General features: G+C 40.7%; 1 protein-coding gene across 1 annotated transcript in view; it reads left to right on the top strand.

Moving 5' to 3' along the window:
• KCMF1 (potassium channel modulatory factor 1) overlaps positions 1 to 21,888 on the top strand; it is an 85,508-nt gene that overhangs the window by 58,687 nt on the left and 4,933 nt on the right. The window contains exons 3-6 of the mRNA XM_017892986.1: positions 3,735 to 3,874; positions 13,262 to 13,363; positions 15,789 to 15,963; positions 19,013 to 19,295. Of these exons, the coding sequence (XP_017748475.1) occupies positions 3,735 to 3,874; positions 13,262 to 13,363; positions 15,789 to 15,963; positions 19,013 to 19,295 (700 nt within the window). The remainder of the gene's footprint in view (positions 1 to 3,734; positions 3,875 to 13,261; positions 13,364 to 15,788; positions 15,964 to 19,012; positions 19,296 to 21,888) is intronic.

Raw genomic sequence — 21,888 nt, 5'->3', positions numbered from 1 at the left:
CTGGCTTCATACTATAATTTCTTACCTAGCCCCACACTTTTTGTCCTTTTTATTTCAGCCATCCTAGTAGGTGTAAAGTAGTATCTCAGGTGGTTTTGATTTATATTTATCTGAAATATAAATTATGAGCATATTTTCTTGTGCTTATGAGCCATTTGTATATCTACTCTGAAGAAATACCTAGATCCTTTGCCCATTTTTTAATTGGATAATGTCTTTGTTACTGAATTGTAATAGTTTTTTATTCCATAGATAAGTGTTTTTATCTGATAGATGATTTGCAAAAATTTTCTCCCATTCTGTGGGTTGTGTTTTCACTTTCTTTTTTTCTTTTTTTTTTTTTGAGACGGAGTCTCCCTCTGCCACCCAGGCTGGAGTGCAGTGACCAGATCTCAGCTCACTGCAAGCTCCGCCTCCCGGGTTCACGCCATTCTCCTGCCTCAGCCTTCCGAGTAGCTGGGACTACAGGCACCCGCCACGTCGCCCGGCTAGTTTTTTTTTTTTTTTTTTTTTTTGTATTTTTTAGTAGAGACGGGGCTTCACAGTGTTAGCCAGGATGGTCTCGATCTCCTGACCTCGTGATCCGCCCGCCTTGGCCTCCCAAAGTGCTGGGATTACAGGCTTGAGCCACCGCGCCCGGCGTGTTTTCACTTTCTTGGTGGTGTGCTTTGAAGCACAAAAGTTCTAATTCTGATAATGTCCCATTTATGTATTTTTTCATTTGTTGTGCATTTGGTGCTGTATCTAGAAAATCACTGCCTAATTCAAAGTCACGAAGATTTAAAACTATGTATTCTTCTAAGAGTTTTATAGTTTTAGCTCTTATATTTAGATATATGACCCATTTAGAATTAATTTTTATATATGGAATGAGGTAAAGCGCCAACTTTATTCTTTTGCATGTGAATATTCAGTTGTCCCAATATCTTTTGTTGGAAAGACTATTCTTTATCCAATGCATTGTCTTGGCACTCTTGTTAAAAATAGGTTGACTGTAAATGAGGGTTTATTTCTAGACTCTCAATCTATTCCATTGATCTATATGCCTGGTGTTTTTGTTTTATTTTGACACAGAGTCTCACTTTGTCACCCAGGCTGGAGTGCAGTGGTGTGATCTTGGCTCACTGCATCCTCTGCTTCCCAGGCCCAGGCAGTCCTCCACCCTCAGCCTTCCAAGTAATTGGGATCACAAGTGGAAGCCACCACGCCTTGCTGATTTTTTAATTTTTTGTGGAAATGGGGTTTCGCCACATTGCCCAGGCTGGTATCAAACTCCTGAGCTCAACATGATCTGCCCGCCTCAGCCTCCCAAAGTGCTAAGATTATAGGCGTGAGCCACCGTGCCAAGCCTATATGTCTGTCTTTATGCCAGTACTACACTGTCTTGATTTCTGTAGCTTCATAGTAAGCTTTGAAATCAAGAAGACTTAAGTCTTCCACCTTTGTTCTTTTTCAAGATTATTTTGGGTATTTTGTGTCTCTTTCCTTTCTGTATTTTAGATTCAGCTTGTCGGTTTCTGCAAAGAAGCCAACAAGGATTTTGAATGGAATTATGTCGAATCTGTAGATTAGTTTGGAGAGTACTGCCGTCTTAATAATACTAAATCTGCTGATCCATGAATATGGGATATGTTTCCATTTATGTAGGTCTTTAATTTATTTTGACAAAGTTTTGCAGTTATCACAGTATGAGTTTTGCACTTCCATTGAATTTATTCCTAAGAATAGATGGTCCCCAGTTTATGATGGTTCAGCTTATGTTTTTTTATCTTATAGTGGTGCAAAAGCAATATACGTTCAGTAGAAACAGAACTTTAAGTACATACAACCATGCTGTTTTCATTTTCAGTGCAGTCTTCAATAAATTCATAAAATAGGCTTCATTTTAGGTGATTTTGCCCAACTGTAGGCTTATATGAGTGTTCTGAGCACATTTAATGTAGACTAGGGGAAGTGGGCATGTGTAAAGAGGCCAAACAGTTCTAAGTGACAGACAGCCTCACTTTAAAATAACTCACTCTCAAGGGAACTAATTCAATCCTGAGAGAGCGAGAATTCACTCCTGACAAAGGCATGAATACCTCTTAACAACCTTATCATCTCCTAAAGACACCACCTTCCACCACCACCACATTGGAGACGAAGCCACAGCATGAGCTTTGGCGGGGACAAACCATATTCAAACCATAGCAATTACCTAATGGAAAAAATAGACTTATTCCTTGAGATAAACTTATGAGGTGAACAAATTATTCCCACAGACTACTGGTTAGTTTTCCAGTAAACCAGTTGGGCGAAATACTTTGTGACAGGCCAGGCATGGTGGCTCATGCCTGTAGTCCCAGCACTTTGGGAGGCGGAGGTGGGAGGCCTGGGAGTTCAAAACCAGCCTAGGCAACATGGTGGGACCCCATCTCTACCAAAAAAAAATTTTTTAAATTACCGGGTGTGATGGCACACACCTGTAGTTCAGTTATGTTGGAGGCTGAAGCAGGAGGATCATTTGAGCCCAGATACTGAGTCTGCAATGAGCTGTGATCATGCCACTGTGCTCCAGCCTGGGCGACATAGTAAGACCTTGTCTCAAAAAAACCTTTTTAATGTTGTTGGTCGTATCTTAAGTTAGCATTGTCCTCCATGCTCTGAGAGCAGCGTGTTCTATAGACAGCTAACTACGTCTGGCGGTTCTTGTATTGATCATGGTTGTCTGTCTTTCCCTCTGAGCACATTTGTCCTTGTTACTTGGTAGACCCTCCTGATTTTTTCTGTTGATACCAGTGTTGCCACAGTGTATACAGATAAGGAAAAAATAAATTACAATAAAATTAGAGCCAGATGTAAAATGACCAATGTTTCAAATAAGTGAAGGAGGATGGAATTGTTGGCTTCGTTCTCTCTTAAGGCTATATATATAGTAGCTATCTGGGGAAGGAATTTTGGAGGAATAACATGGAGTCCTCATGGGAATAAGGATATTACAAATGTAAACAGGTACCTAAGCATTCCTTGACCACATGAGATTGTCGAATATTTTAGGTACACTTTCTTTTGGAGTGCAGTGGCACGATCTTGGCTCACTGCAACCTCCGCCTTCCAAGTTCAAGCGATTCTCCTGGCTCAGCCTCCAGGCCAGCTGAGATTACAGGCATCTGCCACCATGCCTGGCTAATTTTTGTATTTTTAGTAGACACGAGGTTTTACCATGTTGGCCAGGCTGGTCTTGAACTTCTGACCTCAAGTGATACGCCTGCCTTGTCCTTCCAACGTGCTGGGATTACAGGCGTGAACCACTGCTCCTGGCCCACACTTTCTTTTTTTTGTTTGTTTGTTTTTTTGTTGTTCTTGTTTTTGTTTGTTTGTTTGTTTGTTGTTTTTTTTTTGAGACGGAGTCTCGCTCTGTCGCCCAGGCTGGAGTGCAATGGCCGGATCTCAGCTCACTGCAAGCTCCGCCTCCTGGGTTTACGCCATTCTCCTGCCTCAGCCTCCCGAGTAGCTGGGACTACAGGCACCCACCACCTCGCCCGGCTAGTTTTGTATTTTTTTAGTAGAGACGGGGTTTCACCGTGTTAGCCAGGATGGTCTCGATCTCCTGACCTCGTGATCCGCCCGTCTCGGCCTCCCAAAGTGCTGGGATTACAGGCTTGAGCCACCGCGCCCGGCCCACACTTTCTTTATTACATTTTTATATGTTTAAAGACTAATATTCCTCAATGCAATTCTACTTTATTTTTCAGATTTATACTATGGTGGGGAAGCTTTCTCTGTAGAGCAGCCACAGTCTTTTACTTGTCCCTATTGTGGAAAAATGGGCTATACGGAGACATCTCTTCAAGAACATGTTACTTCTGAACATGCAGAAACATCAACAGAAGTGGTAAGTGAAGCAGCAGCCTTATGACTAAAATGATGTTGTAAAGTACATTATTTCTAACATTAATAAAGCTAGGTCACTGTCATCTACTTCCTGCTCAGTGTAATGATACCATTTGTATAGTTATTAAAATCATCTTTTAACAGCAAATTTTATACATCATGGGAGGCTGCATTTTTGCAAAATAGTACCTCTTACTGTCCACACTGGGTTTCTTAACCTGTAGCTAAAACCACAGCATGGAGTCTTGACCAAATTCAGGAGCCCTTTATTCAATGCATTGTGAAAGGTTAAAAGGACGGCAACCTGCAGTGCATCTCTTGTTATAGTATCCTTGCTATCTGCTTAACTTTTCTTCTACAAGGAACTTCACAAGGAGATTGAAGAACCTTTGGTAGTATCATAATAATCCATTGTCACATCTCATTGTAGCATATCGCTGATCTTACCTGGTTTTCATCAGATCACATCTCTTGCTTCCTAGGTCAAGCTCTGGGGTCCCTAGAAGTTCTTCCTATCCTGATCTTTCCAGTGGCTAAAGGCCATGGACCCAGAATAATACACAAAGAAAGTCTTACCTTGAAAGCTTGTTGGATTTTTTACTTGACATCTGAGTCAGCATGCATCCACCTTCAAGAAATGATAAAGTACACCTAAGAGTCTCTCCCCCACCTCTTTACCATTGATAATAATAGGTAAAGTGAAGGCTTTATATGGAACTATAGATACTGAATTGGGAGAATTTTGGCACAAGTAATTGCATATTGCATCAACTAATAAACCCCTAAATGTCCTCAAAACTAATTGAAACCCAGAGAAATAAAGTAGCATGCTCAAGGACATTCAGCTTAGTAAGGGGCAGGGGTAGGGGCAGGTGTTTGGGCTCAGCTAGTGTCCCTCTGGGTTCCAGAGTCTCTACTTAACTCTGCTACAGCTATGCATATAATATAGGGTTACTTTTATTCCCACTGACACTGCTAGTTTGATGCTTGAAGTTGTTATAACATGTATCAAGCAGTAGGTAAATTTATTTTGTATAGATATCAAGCCAAATTTTACTGTCTTAACAGCTCAGAAATGCTCTGATCTTACACCTAGGAGAGCCTCAGACTACTGTTGTCACATTTTATTACTATTCTTAGTTTGTTCTTTTTATTCTGTAAAGTGACTTTGCTTCCTTTTGGTACAGTCCCACATACCAGTATGAAGAATCCTGACTGAGTTGCATCTCCATGCTGGTTGTTGTGGAAAACTTGGAATCATTTTTCTTTGATTTAATTTCTGTTAAGTTTGGATCCTTTACCTAAATACAATAAGATAAACATGGAGTTCTTATTGTAAATTAGGCATCCTTAAAATCATTATCAGACTGTGCACAGTGACTCATGCCTGTAATCCCAACACTGGGAGGCTGAGGCAGGAGCATTGCTTGAGCCCAGAAGTTTGAGATTGGCCTGAGCAACAGAGTGGGGACTTGTCTCCACAAAATTTAAAACTTAGCTGGACGTGGTGGCACATGCCTGTGGTCCCATCTACCTGGGAGGCTGAGGTGGGAGAATTGCTTGAGCTCAGGAGATTGAGGCTGCAGTGAGCCATGATTGTGCCACTGCGTTGCACTGCAGCCTGGGTGACAGAACAAGACCCTGTCTCCAAAAAAAAATTATGTATTATTATATATAATATATAAATAGCATTATATTATCAATAATAAATATATATATAATGCTATATAACAAGTAATAATATATATTATTATTATCAGCCAGTAGTCCCTAGTATAGTATTCTCATCTCCCCACAAGGGCAAGACAACCCAGTTTTCCATAACTTTGCCTCTGGTTGGTTTGCTCCCCAACCCCCACCCCCCCGGAAAGTAAATACTCAAAATTTGTTGTTTACACTCTGGCATACCTGATACATAGTTTGAAAATTAAATACCCACCACCTGCAAATGGTTTCATAGTCTGTTTCATGTGAGTTGTGTTTATGCCTTCATTAAGTTTCCAGGCTTTTGGTACATAGCCCAAGGCAGTTGTCACTCTTATTTTCATATTGGCTTTTGTGGAATATTTTAAGGATTTATCTCTCCTCATTAGCCCTTAATCTTCGCATAAATACTATATCTACCTCTGTTCCCACCCATACACCCAGACATTTCAAAGTGAAAAATGGCAGGCAGATAAGAATCTTCAATATAAAAGTACAAGATTTCTTCAGGTCATGTGGGTCAAGTCCTAGAGGCAGGGCTGGCATTCAGCAGGTGCAGTCAAGTGTAGCATGCTGACTGGTGTCCATTCTGAAGGATTGGTGCCTATGCCATACCAGTTGTTAAGTGTTTTGAATGCCTCTCTGTATATATGTGAAACATATTATCAACTCCAGTGTGCTACAGTTACATGTAATTGTCCAGGTGATAATACTGTGTGTCCTCTCTCACCCCTCAATGTTTTGCATTTTTGAATTAGGGAATTCAAGAGTGATTTACATCATTTTGGTTTGGGGGATTATATCTACACAACAACTTGCTGTATCTCCTTTTCTATTCCTCTTAACATGTTCCTTTCTGAATGCTCTGTTTGCTGTCTTGCTTTGCCCCACGTTACCTGCATGTGTCCTCTAGACCAGGGTTCCCCAACCCCTGGGCCACAGATGGGACCAGACTAGTACTTGTCTATGACCTGTTTGGAACCGAGCCACAGAGCAGAACGTGAGCAGTGGGCCAGCAGGCATTACCGCCTGAACTCCACTTCCTGTCAGATCAGCTACATCATTAGATTCTCACAGGAGCGCAAGCCCTTTTGTGAACTGCTTTCTGATTTCTTTGGAATTATTTTTCAGTATAGCTAAATTATATTAATACTATTTCAAGTTTTGTGAATTCCCAAGATGTCATCATACACATACATTTTTGTACAAGAACCATGTTTAAATGTAAAACATAATTGCTTTTTAGGACTTCCTAAATTACATGTAGATGCTGCTCTTTAGAAGCCAGTGACAAATCTAACTTCAGCATTATAGGAGAATGGAATTGAGAGGGAAAATAATTTAATATGAAATTGAATTTCATTATTTTTTTTTTTTTTTTTGAAGGCGGTAGTCTCCGTCTGTCGCCGGACTGGAGTGCAGTGGCCGGATCTCGATGCTCACTGCAAGCTCGCCTCCCGGCTTGCAGCCATCTCCCGCCTCAGCCTCCGAGTGTGAGACTACAGTCGCCGTCCCCCTCGCCCGGCTACGTTTTTTTGTATTCTTAGGTAGGACGGGGTATTCACTGTGTTAGCCAGGAATGGTCCGATTCCCACCTCGTGATCCGGCCCGTCTCGCCTCCCAACAGTGCTGGATTTACGGCTTGAGCCACCGCGCCCGGCCTAATTTCACTTATAATTGAACACTTATTAACTGTTCACTGCAGCAGCAGAAAATTAGATTGTAATCTAGTTGAACAGTGCGCTCACTCAACTCTTGAAAGGACCTTTATTTATATTGGCAAAATGGATGGCCAAGGTGCAGGTAGCCATAAGCTAGATGATTCTACAAGGCCCAAAAGGAGTTTCTTGACCATGTAGCATAGATCATCCACTAGTCCTTTATGTATATTCTCAAAGCAGAACTTCAGTTTCTGTCTTATATTCATTATATCTGCAGATTTTATAGGATAAACTAATACTTTTAATTGGGAAGGAGATCCAAAAGCCTGAAGTTGTCATTGGCTGTGGCAGTTAGTTAGCTCAATAGAATGTCTTTCTTCTAATTTTTTTTTGTGTGTGTGTAAGCACTAAAGTATAACACGTGTCAACAGGTTTTGTGTGTTGGCTTTAAATTCAGATGACTCTTTTTGGGTCATTACTCTTCTGTGGAAAAAGTGTTTTAAACCCCATTCCCCCCATTGTATTGCGGGTGATCAGAAAATACCTTGGCATAATAAGCCTGGGTGTTTCTGTAGCTGAGTTCTAAGAGCCGCTCAAAAGCAGAGACATGAATTGTACCCCAGTTTGAAGAAATAATGAAAAATATACACCAATTTTTTAAAAAATTTTTTTGGTAGAGACTGCGTCTCACTGGGTGGCGCAGGCTGGTCTCAAACTCTTGTCTGCAAGTGATCCCCCTGCCTCATTCTCCCAAAGTGTTAGGATTACAAGTATAAGCCACTGTGCCCTGCCCCAATTTTGGCAGGGCAGTTTTTAAAAAGAGATGAAATTCATATGAACTTTAATATTGGCAGGAACTATGTTCATTTCTTGATAATGTTTTAACCTAAAGCGTTAAGTTAGTTCTGATTTGGTACTCAGTAAATGCTTAATGGATTAGTCCATGGTAACAAAATTATACAATATAACAGTCAGAACTTTAACTTTACCAGTTTACCTGGATTTCATAGCATAGATCCTTGAACTAGAAATAGGAAGGTAGTTATAAAGAATAGTTTTTAAAGCTGTGCATAAAACAAAGAGAGAATTCTGTCTGATGTGGTTGTATTAGTTCAAGAGGGAGGCGAGAGGAAATCCAGACTTGCTTTAGAATGGTTGATAACTGTATGGGGAAGAATGTGTGGAGCTGTTGTTTAAAAAAAAATCACGCATGCTGACTTCAGGTGCTTTCCATAGAGGAAAAGTTCTGTGCATTCAGCAGTGACTTGGTGTTTATATGTGGAGTAATGACTTCAGAAGGTATGTTTTAAAGACATTGGCAACTGTGCTATATAATGTGCCCTAACTGGTTGCTGGCTGGCAGTCATGCCCTGGAACCACGTGGAAAAATGGAGACTCTGTATGTTCTTGGAATGGGACCTTATCTCAATTGGTAAAGGCTTCCAAAGGGACTACAGATAAAAAGCAAGATTGATGGTGACCCTCAGTGGCAAGGTGAAGGAGAAGAGGAAACTCGAGCAGTAGCAGAGACGACACTGAGAATGGCAAGGACATTTGTGAATCCAAATTTTTTTGTTATGCTAGGTAACAATAACATTTGGTGTTTTCGTGTAACAGAGTAAATATAGTTTTTGAATTTCATTATATATTTAAACTGTATTTGCCAAACTTATGTAGTTTGTTAATAATCAACCAGGACCTTTGTCAAAATAGATTGTTAAATCCCTCTATTTCCAGGACTAGGAAACTGTATTTTTAACAATTGCTACAGATTATTTATATTAGGAATTCCCCTGCCTCAGCCTCCTGAGTCGCTGGGATTACAGGCGCACGCCACCACGCCCAGCTAATTTTTTTGTATTTTTAGTAGAGAACGGGGTTTCACCATGTTGGCCAGACTGGTCTCAAACTCCTAACCTCAGGCAATCCACCTGCCTCGGCCTCCCAAAGTGCTGGGATTCTAGGCGTCAACCACTGCGCCTGGCCCTGATGATTTATATTCTTTTTTTTTTTTTTTTTTTTTTTTTGAGAGGCACCCAGACTGGAGTGCAGTTGCGCAAATCTCGGCTCACTGCAAGCTCTGCCTCGCGGGTTCACGCCATTCTTCTGCCTTAGCCTCCTGAGTAGCTGGGACTACAGGCGCCCGCCACCACACCCGGCTAATTTTTTGTATTTTTAGTTGAGATGGAGTTTCACTGTGTTAGCCAGGATGGTCTCAGTCTTCTGACCTCGTGATCCACCCGCCTTGGCCTCCCAAAGTGCTGGGATTACAGGCGTGAGCCACCGCGCCCTGCGATGATTTATATTCTTAGCCAAATTAAAGAAATACTGACTTAAGCCAGTTAAGTAAATCTTAATTGATAAGTTGTTATAATTTTAAGCTTGTGTGTTATATGGAATTTTCCTGTACGAATAATAGATACTATATCATATGGCAGTGGAAGTATGATAAATATTAATGTTGACAAGCTGTCATAATTTTAGGGTCAGTACCCTAAAATTACCCTTGTGTTGAGTTTTCCTGTGCTGTAAGAGATATTAGGCACCATGATGTGGAAATAAAGACACACTCAAAACTAAGAAGTGTTTGTGCCCATGAGTGGCACAGTGGCTTGCTTCCTCCCACTCCCCACCACCTCTTTTCCATTTCTCCTGCCCCGCTTTGCTCTCCTTTTTCTTTCTTCCTCTTGTTCCCTTCATTTCCTTTCAGAAAACACAGTCTTAAGAACAAGCGTTTTTGTCTTAAAGCGTGAGTTAGCTTGCTAAATATAAAATGTAAAACTTAGAAGATGACCAGGCCTCTGTGGTCACATCAGCATCTGAGCTTAGTTTTCCTTTCCAAGTCCTCATCTGAGTTAACTTTATGTGACCCAAGTATGGCAACATCTTCCACTTGGTTCTAAATCTAGCCTCTTGATTTTCTTTTTTCCTTTTTTTTTTTTTTTTTTTTTTTTTTGAGATGGAGTCTCTGTCACTCAGGCTGGAGTGCAGTGGTGCGATCTTGGCTCACTGCAACCTCCACCTCCTGGGTTCAAGTGATTCTCCTGCCTCAGCCTCCTGAGTAGCTGGGATTACAGGCATGTGCCACCACGCCCAGCTCATTTTTGTATTTTTTAGTAGAGATGGGGTTTCACCATGTTGGTCAGGCTGATCTTGAACTCCTGACCTCATGATCCACCCACCTCAGCCTCCCAAAGTGCTGGGATTACAGGCATGAGCCACCACGCCTTGCCTAGCCTCTTGATTTTCTATGCTAGCTGTCAACCTGGGTGATCCTCCCACCATAGTAATTTCTTATCCTCAGTAATTCTTTATCCCTAGACGTTTGGAAGTTTGGTTGGTTGATTGATTGGTTTTATATTATTTCTCTATAAATGAAGCAATTCTGAATACCTTCATCCTGCCATCTTAACATGGTTACTCCAGTGAAATAAAAAAGATTTTGAGTATAGAACCAAAGTCAATACACAATAAGGAAGGATCTTGGCTTTATTTTATATCCCGTCTCAAAGGTACTTTTCTACTTGTTAAATTATCTATCTTATTAGGACATTCTTAGTACATTTGGTATCTCTGCTTCCCATTCTGTTTTCCTTCTAGGAATTTATATCCTTTTGGAGACTTTTCTCATCTACCAACGTTTTTATGTCCCCTCAAGTACTGAAGCCTCTGCGGCAATCTCTGGATAGCTCAAGTTGTTTATAGATTTTACCCAAAAGCCAATATAAAGGAAGGTATCTTAGAAGAAAGATGCCTTTTCCGGCCGGGCGCGGTGGCTCAAGCCTGTAATCCCAGCACCTTGGGAGGCCGAGACGGGCGGATCACGAGGTCAGGAGATCGAGACCATCCTGGCTAACAAGGTGAAACCCCGTCTCTACTAAAAAAAAAATACAAAACCTAGCTGGGCGAGGTGGCGGGCGCCTGTAGTCCCAGCTACTCAGGAGGCTGAGGCAGGAGAATGGCGTAAACCCGGAGGCGGAGCTTGCAGTGCGCTGAGATCCAGCCACTGCACTCCAGCCTGGGCGACAGAGCGAGACTCCGTCTCAAAAAAAAAAAAGAAGAAGAAAGATGCCTTTTCCTTTTGGTGGTTATTTTCTCTTTAAATACAAATCTTATACAGCCTTATAATATTGTAATAAGACTATAACCCAGCACTTGTTAACTTTTTCAAAATGATGAGTCTCTAAGGTAGCTTGTTTTATTTTTAAATAACGAACATTTTGTCTGTTTCTCCAAACATTGCTCGTCTTTTTTTTTTTTTTTTTTTTAAAGCAAGTCTGTCTGGAGTTTAAAACCAAAGACAAATCATACTGTGCTGCATCTCTCAAAGAGTTTACAGTTTAGCTAGGTAAGACCAGAAGCACATGAAAAGTAAAATAGGTATATCAGACATAACCAGGTAATGTCAGAGTACAGGAATGGTACAGATAGTAGAAGTTAAATTCCTAGTAAAGAGAGAGTGGATAATCTGTAAACTTGTGACACACACAGCTCCTTTACTGACAGAGGAAAGAATCTGACCACCTTCCTGGCATCTTTTAAGAAAGGCATAGACAGATCTATCTACTTCTTTTTCTCATTTGCCTCATCACATTCCATTGTGACCTCTCTAGTTTTTTGCACACTGTCATGCTTAAATGTTATTTCTCATGAACATATTTAGGTTTTCCTGAGGATATTTCTCAGAGTCCTGAGTCACATAATCAGGAGAGCTGATTAGGCATAAGAGAGACTGATACCAAATCAGAGTTGAACTCTCAGGGGACTTCTGCTTTCTAGTTGTTAGATGTTGGAAAGTTATGTTTGTTTGGGCTCCAGGAATCAGAGCAGTTTGTTTTCCCTCCATACCCCAGGATTGTCCTTCCAAGTCTCACCTTTCCCATCTCCCCTCATCTCTAGCACTACCACCTACACCCACTGTGCTGTCAGCAGATAATAAGGCTGACCAATTGCCTAGATTTTGCCTAGGTGAAAGAATTTTGGCTCAAGTACTAGCAAGATGAATCACATATCCTGTCTTTAACCTTCTTATTTATTTATAAAGACACAAGTCTACCACTTGAACTGTGCACTTCCTGGGGCTCCCTTTGGTCATGCCCCTTGCTTCAGACCTTTCTTCTTGGCCCTGTTCTTTAAGATTGAAATTGTTCATACTTCAAGGCTTGGCTACCATTGTTAGAACATTATCTGCCCATTTGAATTTCGGAAGAGTAAGGGCCTTTCCTCCTTAAAAAGTTCCTCATTCTTTCTATCCTTCCCTGTTTCACCAATTCTGTTAACTATAGACACCGCCTTCCCAACCTGTCACCCACTCCCCAAACCGTGACTGTGTACACATCATTTTATTCCTACCTTCTCCTGTCTCTTGCCAAAAGGCCCATGGAAAGTTGAGCTTCTACTCCTTGATCCTGACCTGGTTACAAGCTTATGGCCTACCACCCAATTCTTTGGGAAATAAGGTTAAAAAATGGACTTCCATACAATATTCCCCTTGGAATTCACATTCATAAATTTATAGACCACATTTGCGTATTATCAGTAATCATAATCTGTCTTACATTCAACATATCAGTTGAATGTTTGCACAATTGCATTTAATCAGACCTCTGCTGTCTTATTTGGGAATTGTCTCTCAAGTATAGCTTACTTTGGAGAAGTGTGCCATAGGCTTGTATCTGTCTTTACCCTTCAAGACTGGACCTAAACATAAATGTGCACTAATAGCATATTTTTAAAGTTTTTTTAATGGAAACTATTTTGCTAGGCCATACGAATGAATCAGGCAGGCTGTTAGAAGGCCCTGCCAGAGATCAAGTTTGGTGTGTCTGAAACTGTTGTGTTTGACCCTGAGGGACCTTGTGTGAACAGTTCTTGCTTAGGCTTCTACTGGTTTTCACTAATTCAGGATCTGCTGAGTTTTTTATTGGTTAAAACTTGATAATAGTAAAACAACAGAATACTCGTCTGGAAAGATGTCTTACTGACATTCATTTATTAAGCTGCTTTCTTTACTTCCATTTCAGATTTGTCCAATATGTGCAGCGTTACCTGGAGGCGATCCTAATCATGTCACGGATGACTTTGCAGCTCATCTTACACTTGAACACAGAGCCCCTAGAGATTTAATATCCTTTTAAGAGATGACAGGGAAAAGAGTTGTTTGTAATGTTTGTCATTTTGATTTTTTGTTTTGGAGACAGGATCTCGCTGTGTCAGCCTGGCTGGTCTCAAACTCCTGAGCTCAAGTGATCGTCCTGCTTCAGCCTCTTGAGTAGCTGGGACTATAGGCACACAAGTGCCACTGCATCCAGCTTGTCATTCTGATTATTTTTAAGGATAATATCCCCCAAAAGAGGAAAAGTAATCTCCAAATTATTTTACTTATTTGAACTTTTCCTAAAAGTGACTCAGTGTTGAGATGCAATTGATTTCTCCTTTTATATATTATCACTGTTGCATGAACCGTTTTCACTAAGTGAAAGTTGACTTGTCCTTCATCTTTAGTTCACTATAATTAGATTTTTTTTAAGGCAGTTTGACCAGATTATGTCTTCCAGGATGGCATTTTCATACAAAAGCGGAAAATGTTAATCCAAATTAAAATTTAATTAGTTAAATATGAAGAGGCTTTATTTGCTTTCCCTCTGTGTTCCTCTGCTGCTTTACCCTGTTGTGGGTGTGGTGTGGTGAGATGGTGGGGGTAGGTGTGCATCTTGGTGTTCCTTTCCTTTTTGGGGTCTCCTTCTCCAGAGAGAGCCATTTCCTGCCCAGTTCCTAAGTAGGATAGCATAAGATCAGCTCTAGCTTTACATTTCCTTTCCTGCTTTTCTTTTTTTTTTTTTTTTTTTTTTGATTTTGAGTCTCACTCTGTCGGCCAGGCTGGAGTGCAATGGCACGATCTTCAACTCATTGCAACCTCCACCTTCTGGGTTCAAGCAGTTCTCCTGCCTCGGCCTCCTAAGTAGCTGAGATTGCAGGTGCCAGCCACCATGCCCAGCTAATTTTTGTATTTTTAGTAGAGATGGGGTTTCACCATATTGGCCAGGCTGGTCTCTTGGCCAATCTGGTCTCGAACTCCTGACCGCCCGCCTCGGCTTCCCAAAGTTGTAGGATTACAGGCATGAGCCACTGCGCCTGGCCAGTTTTTGTATTTTTCTTTAGTAGAGATGGGGTTTCACCATATTGGCCACGCTGGTCTTGAACTTCTGACCTCAGTGATCCTCCCGCCTCGGCCCCCCAAAGTGTTGGGATTATAGGTGTGAGTCGCCACGCCCAGCCTCCTGATTTTATTTCTTCATTCCCTTCCTTATCTCTCAACAGTTGCTGGCAGTGTTCCCTGAGATTACTGGCCTACCAGAGCGATTAACTTTGTGGTCTTTGCTTCTGGTTTCAGGTTATGAATTGTTCGTCTAAAACTGTCACCAGCTGGGTACAGTGGCTCATGCCTATACTCCCAGCACTTTGAAAGGCCAAGGTGGGAGGATCACTTGAGCCTAGAAGTTCGAAACCAGCCTGGACAACATAGGAAGACCCCGTCTCTACCAAAATAATGAGCTGGCCATGGTGGCACACACCTGTGGTCCCAGCTACTCAAGAGGCTGAAGTAGAAGGATGGCTTGAGCCCATGAGCTCAAGGCTACAGTAAGCTATGGTTGTACCACTGCACTTCAGCCTGGCAACAAAGTGAGACCCTGTCTCAAAATACATATATATAAAAAATCATAATATATAAATTATCAAGTATATAAATATGATCGTATCACTTTCTCTGAAACCCAAACCATCCTCATTAATATGATGGAACACTGCATGTACGGTAACACCTGAAGGCCTCCTGGAGCTACCCATCTGGTCCTTAAATAACTCCAGAACCATCAGCTGAAAAACTGAGAAGCCAGCAAAAAAAAGAATCTGCATTATAAAGCTGGTCTGTTGGTGCTTTAAAGGAAAAATCTCTTCTATATGATCTGGCCTCCCCACCTCTCATTTGCCTTTGTGGAAACGTAGGGTTGTCTTCATGAGTTTTTACAGCTATTTGCGACTCAGGACCTTTTTCAGTTTGACTCAAACTCAGCTGTGTAAGATGGTTGAGGCTGCTGGGAATTTGACTTCGTGATAAATGTCATGTTAATCTGTGTGTCTTACACAAGAAATGCAAATCTGTTTTCTGCTTAGCAGCAGCATTGTAAAGAAGCTTGAAGACAGATTAATAATCCAAAAGGAATCTTTGATTTGCTAAATATAAATTCAGTATTGTTCCTTTTTCATTATAGGTGATATTTAAGATTTCATGAGCTATATAGAGAAGCTTTCTTACCTCACGCAGCCAATACACACACACACACATGTTGCCTTATATTTGAGTGTCTTTTTAGGGTTAATAGCCCTCCCTCATAGATAGAGTTGGGACATTTGCACTTTAAGTTAAATGTGCTGTTTTTAAATGCTTACAATTCAGGAAGTCTTTATATCTGTCTAGCAAGGGCTCAAGTGATTTTTTTTTTTCTTTCTGTGAAATATTTTCATTTTTTTTCTTAACTTTTGGGTTATGATGAATCGAGTGGTGTTCGACATGTACGTAGAATGTTTCACCCTGGCCGGGGATTAGGAGGTCCTCGTGCTCGTAGATCAAACATGCACTTTACTAGCAGTTCTACTGGTGGACTTTCTTCTTCTCAGAGTTCATATTCTCCAAGCAATAGGGAAGCCATGGATCCTATAGCTGGTAAGTTAGTTTCACATTAATAAGGGAAATGGCAGGGGAAGGAGGAGCTCCTTTTAAAACTTTTTGTGATGCCAGGTGCGGTGGCTCACACTCTGGGAGGCTGAAGCAGGTGGATCACTTGAGGCCAGGAATTCAAGACCAACCTGGCCAACATGGCGAAACTCCATCTCTACTAAAAATACAAAAATCAGCCAGATGTGGTGGTGGGTGCCTGTAATCGCAGCTACTCAGGAGGCTAAGGCATGAGAATCACTCACGCCTGGGAGGTGGAGGTTCCAGGGAGCCGAGCTCGCCCCACTGCACTCCAGCCTAGGTGATAGAGTGAGACCCTGTCTCAAACAAACAAACAAAAAAAAATTTGTGAGATTTGTGTTCTTAGCTCACCTCTCTGATCATAAGCCATGTTCCTTCACAAAATTGCCAAATACTTTAAAAGTGTAAAATGTGTTCAAAGCAGACACTTAGCATAAAGTAATTCATACTCTTCTGGCATCGCTTAAGTCCAGTAGTCCCCCTCTCATATGTGGTTTTGCTTTCCCGGGTTTCAGTTACCCACAACCAACTACAGTCAAAAAATAGGTGAGTACAGGACAGTAAGATACTTTGAGATGGAGAGAGACCACATCACATAACTTTCATGGTATATTTTTAGATTTACTCTATTTTGTTGTGAATCTCGTACTGTGCCTAATTTATAAATTAAACTTTAGCACAACAGATAAGTATATATAGGAAAAAACATACAGGGTTCTGTGTTATCCAAATGCCCATTTCAGCCATTCACTGGGGGTCTTGGAACATGTCTCCTGCAGGTAAAGGGAGTGGGAGACTCCTGTTCTTAGAGACATAAGATGATAAAAAATGGTTTTATGTTGTATTTATGGCCTCTATTGAAGCCCAAGGAAATCATAAAACATTTCAGTTTGAATACCTTCAAAATTTCATGGTTAAACCTCCATAAGTACACATAACAAATGTCCAAAGCACATTTGAAATTAAGGTTTTATAAGGTATAGCTAACATTTTTAAGAACATGTTATGTGTAAAATTCTATCACAGGTTTATGCCTATCTCAGGTGTTGTGCAGGGCGCCTCATGGCTTCCAGGTACACATTCCACCACATGGACACATTTCAGAACTGTTATATCTATAGCTAATTGACAAGACTAAAAAATTAAGCTCTTCTCATAGAAGAAAGGAAAGTAAGACTTAATGTCCTGATCTTGATTTGAGAACTATATAGTTGTAGAACATACTGAAAGGTACATGTTTAATAGCTTGGGGAAAATCTTAAAAAAAAAACAAAAACAAAAAAACACAGTTTTTGAACCTGGCCATGTCACTGGGTCTAGTACATGACAAACCTGGGAAGTTGGTAGCAGAGCACAGGGTCAGAATAAAATATAAAAAATCACTGTAGCCTGACAATCTACAAGACACACCAAGCAGACAAGTGGTAAGACTGTGGGACGTGTGCACACGTTTAAAGCAACAATTCTGAAATGTGTCCATGTGGTGAAGTGTGCACCTACCTGGAAGCCATGAGGTGCCCTGCAGAATACCTGAAACACTGGTAAGTGTAAATCTGTAATAGAAACTGAGAACATCAGAGCTAAATGACAACTTAGGAACACAAAGGAGGAGACAGCAGACACTGGGGAAGAGTGGGAAGAGAGAGAGGAGCAGAAAGATAACTGTTGGGTACTGGACTTAATTGGGTACTGCGTGATGTAATAATATGTACGACAAACCCCCATGATGTGTTTAACTGTGTAACAGACCTTCACATGTACCCCAAACCTAAAATAAAATTTAAAAAAGAAAACCTAAGAACAATTTTACATCTATCATGTTATTAAAAGTTAGATATACCATATAAAATTTTAATTCCAAATGTGCTTTGAACATTTGGGTGTGCAACAACAAAACAAGCCTAACAAACTGAGTTTGGGGATTTAAAAAATATTTCTTCATCCAAAGGGAATATTTACCTGCTATTTTGGTGGCAGACACGAAAATTAAAGTAGTTTCTGGGAGCAAAATTCAAATTTGAGAAATTTTCTTTTTTTTTTTCTGTCAGTGAAAATTAGTTTTAGTGATAGACTGTATATTCCATGAAAGAGTGGTATAAGAGTGCTATCAAAAGCCTGAGATAAAGCAACAGTGAACAAGAAAACAGAAACTGTTAATGAGTTTTAATGATAAAGAGTTTTTGCTGGCCTAAGAGTGTCTGCAAGGCAGTCATCGGTTCCCTATAAGCGAGGTAGACCCTCCACTTGGAAGAAGGCATTTCACTGCACCTTATGTAGATGAGAGGGTACAGGGACAAAGGTTTACACCTCTCTTAATGAGTACAGCCTTATGGACACAAGACAGTCTGGATCATAACACTAAGTACGCTGTACAGTCAGATGCAGCAGGTTCTCAGGAGCTGGTCAGCCTTGCTGAGCACTGCTAGTGGTACCTACTGCAGTGGTACTCTGAAACAGCAGTACCAGAAGGTACTAGAGGGAGAAGGCAGAGGCGAGTGTGCAAGGACCACCATCAGAAATGATCCAGGCCTCTTGGACTAAATCCTAATAATTCATTCAGTCATTCAATAAATGTTTGAATTCCTGCTATATCAGGCCCTGTTCTGAGAGCTGGGAATATAGTCAACAGTAGACCTCATCCCTGCTTCCATGAAACACATATTGAGAAAGCTTATATTATAATTGGGCCCGCAGATAAACCACTTCATTAAATACTAAGAGAAAGCTTAACTAAATTAGTCTATTATGCAAATAATTTTAAAGACAATTTAAGTTTTACTTAAACATAGTTGGGTCTGGGTTGATATTCGTATGCATTTGCGTTCTCTGTACACAGTAACTCCTGCCTCCAGGAGGCATTCTAGAAGGTATTCAGCTCTTAACTGAAACTGTATGCTGCTGTGGTTACCTACCTGTTCACAATGCTTTTGATGTTGTTCCAGTAAAAGAGTGATCTGTAGCGTTTTGTTTTCCTCAGTATTAAGCAGACATTAATTGTCTTCATTTCCATTGGCAGAGCTTTTATCTCAGTTATCAGGAGTGAGACGTTCTGCAGGAGGACAGCTTAATTCCTCTGGCCCTTCCGCTTCTCAGTTACAACAACTGCAGATGCAGCTGCAGCTAGAACGGCAGCATGCCCAGGCAGCACGGCAACAACTGGAGACTGCACGCAACGCAACCCGGCGTACTAACACAAGCAGTGTCACCACTACAATCACACAATCCACAGCAACAACCAACATAGCTAATACAGAAAGCAGTCAGCAGACTCTCCAGAATTCCCAGTTTCTTTTAACAAGGTAGCTCATTTGTTAATAGAATTTTATTTGGGAAGTAGTATTTTGTTGCCACTACAGTCTGGAATTATCTTTTCTCTTTTGTGCATATATATTTCTTTAAAATTCTGTGTTTGATTAAAACTCACAAATCTCTGATTAAAACTGCATATTCAGTATTTCCCCAAGAATGTGAAACATAGTAATTCTTTTAGATAAATTAAGAATACTGGGCCAGACCCAGTGGCTCACACCTATAATCCCAGCACTTTGGGAGGCCAAGGCAAGCATATCACCAGAGCCCAGGAGTTCCAAACTACCCTGGGCAACATGGTGAAATCTTATCGCTACAAAAATTAGCCAGGCGTGATGGTGCACACCTGCTACTTAGGAGGCTGAGGCAGGAGGATTGTTTGAGCCCTGTAGGCAGAGGTTGCAGTAGCCAAGATTATGCCATTCATTCCAGCCTAGGTGACAGAGTGAGACCCTGTCTCTAAAATAAAATAACTGGTCTTCTTGTTCTCAAGGTATATATCATCATATAATATGAATTGTTTTGCCATAGTACCCATAAAACATTAAACACTGTATCATTATATATATATGGTTCATATTAGGTGCATTTATCATAATTAACATTGCTTTTTATTGCCAGTTTTAATCTACTGTGAAATATTAAAAGGTATAAAGGATTTCATAATACAGTGACAGTTTTCTATGAATTTCTAAAAAAGTTAGATTTAAATTTTTATGGTTGGCACACAAAAAAGTAACTTAAAAAAATGACTTCCCATGGTATAAATAATATTCAGTACAACAGTAAACTACTCTACTGGATGGAGTTCCTGTTCGCTTCTGAAACTGTTAGCAACTGTATGTATTTGTCTGCCAAAACTTCATAGGCATTTTATGTGACTTTCAGGAACATAAAGAATTTTAAAAAGAGCAATGATGAGTGGAGACGGATAATGAACCTGGACTAATTTGGGCTTTTAAGGGAGCAGAGAGGAATATAAAGAAAGAACTGTAAAATGAAGAATAAAGTTTGTGTAATACATCATTATCTCCAAAATGCAGTGTGTATGACAATTCACTGGGATGTTAGAAGAAAATATTATAATTTCTACTTATATTTCTTTTATCTCATCCTCTGTTAATCCAGTGGTGCATGTGTATAGTTATAAATAACATAGTGTGGGTGCAGAATAAAAAATCCTTGAAAATCCCTGGACTAGAGCCCCAGCTTTGCCATTTGCAAGTTTTGGACCTCAGGCAAGTCATTTCACTCCTCCAAACCTCAATTTTATCATCAGTATCCCAGAAGTTTTGCCTCTAGAGAGATAATTATTTTGAGGATTAAATGGAATACTGGTATGTGTATGGTTTGGCTCAGTATCTGCCCTATAGTAAAGCCCCAATTAATGGTATTCATTATTATTTGTTATGAAACCAAGAAAAAAAATGTAAATGGGTAATTTACTTTTGAATTATCTCTGCTAGGTCAGTAACTCTGCCTGGTTATTACCAGACAACGCTGTTTTAATGTAAGAGAACCACAGGGCCACAGATGGAGCTACCTGCTGCCATGTAGCCTTACCTATAGGGACTGACCAGCAGCAGGTCTGTAGCATACCACATCTAAGTTCCTACCTCAAAAAGGAGATCTGGCCGGGCGCGGTGGCTCAAGTTTGTAATCCCAGCACTTTGGGAGGCCGAGACGGGCGGATCACGAGGTCAGGAGATCGAGACCATCCTGGCTAACACAGTGAAACCCTGTCTCTACTAAAAAAATACAAAAAACTAGCCGGGCGAGGTGGCGGGCGCCTGTAGTCCCAGCTACTTGGGAGGCTGAGGCAGGAGAATGGCGTAAACCCGGGAGGCCGAGCTTGCAGTGAGCTGAGATCCAGCCACTGCACTCCAGCCTGGGTGACAGAGCGAGACTCTGTCTCAACAACAAAAAAAAAAAAAAAAAAAAAAAAAAAAAAAGGAGATCTACTAGTGTGCGTTTCTACTGAGAGTTCACAGAACTGTGGGTGGAATGTCTTGCCACTGCCCTTTGGAAAAGACATCCTCCTATCCACCCTTGCCCTATCCTTTTTTTTTTTTTTTTTTTTTAAAGACCTGAACTACTCAGTGAGCTTGTCTGTGCATTTATTCCACACCCAACTCTCAGAGCATGGTATGAGTGACCTCTGAGTGCTCTCCGTGGATTCTGGTTGTAGCTTCTTGAAATTCCCCTTCTGTCATCTGTTACTGTACATTGTATGGTACCATGTAATTTGCAAACCACTTTTGACATATTTTATTGTATCATATGATTTAAGGCAATATTTCCCCAGAAATACTCTCTTAACTTCATATGTTCTAAGGAATATATGTAATTATGTTATTCCACCCCCAATTAATAAGGTCGGAGAAAGCAAAGTAAGAAGAATAAAGGGATTATTTACTGTTGGGCTTCTCAAAACTTCAAATGTATTAACATGCATTGTGAATTTTCAAGGCAAGGAGAACGGCTGCAGTGTATTCAGGAGAGATCCTGGTCTCTGGTCACTCAGCTCTTATGTGATATATATAGGGCCCAAGCCTTATTTTTGGTCTTTTCTTTGACCAGGGG

This window comes from Rhinopithecus bieti, unplaced genomic scaffold, assembly GCF_001698545.2.
Source record: "Rhinopithecus bieti isolate Rb0 unplaced genomic scaffold, ASM169854v2 scaffold_23283, whole genome shotgun sequence".
Taxonomy (NCBI): domain Eukaryota; kingdom Metazoa; phylum Chordata; class Mammalia; order Primates; family Cercopithecidae; genus Rhinopithecus; species Rhinopithecus bieti.
This window is presented reverse-complemented; position numbering and strand designations above follow the sequence as displayed.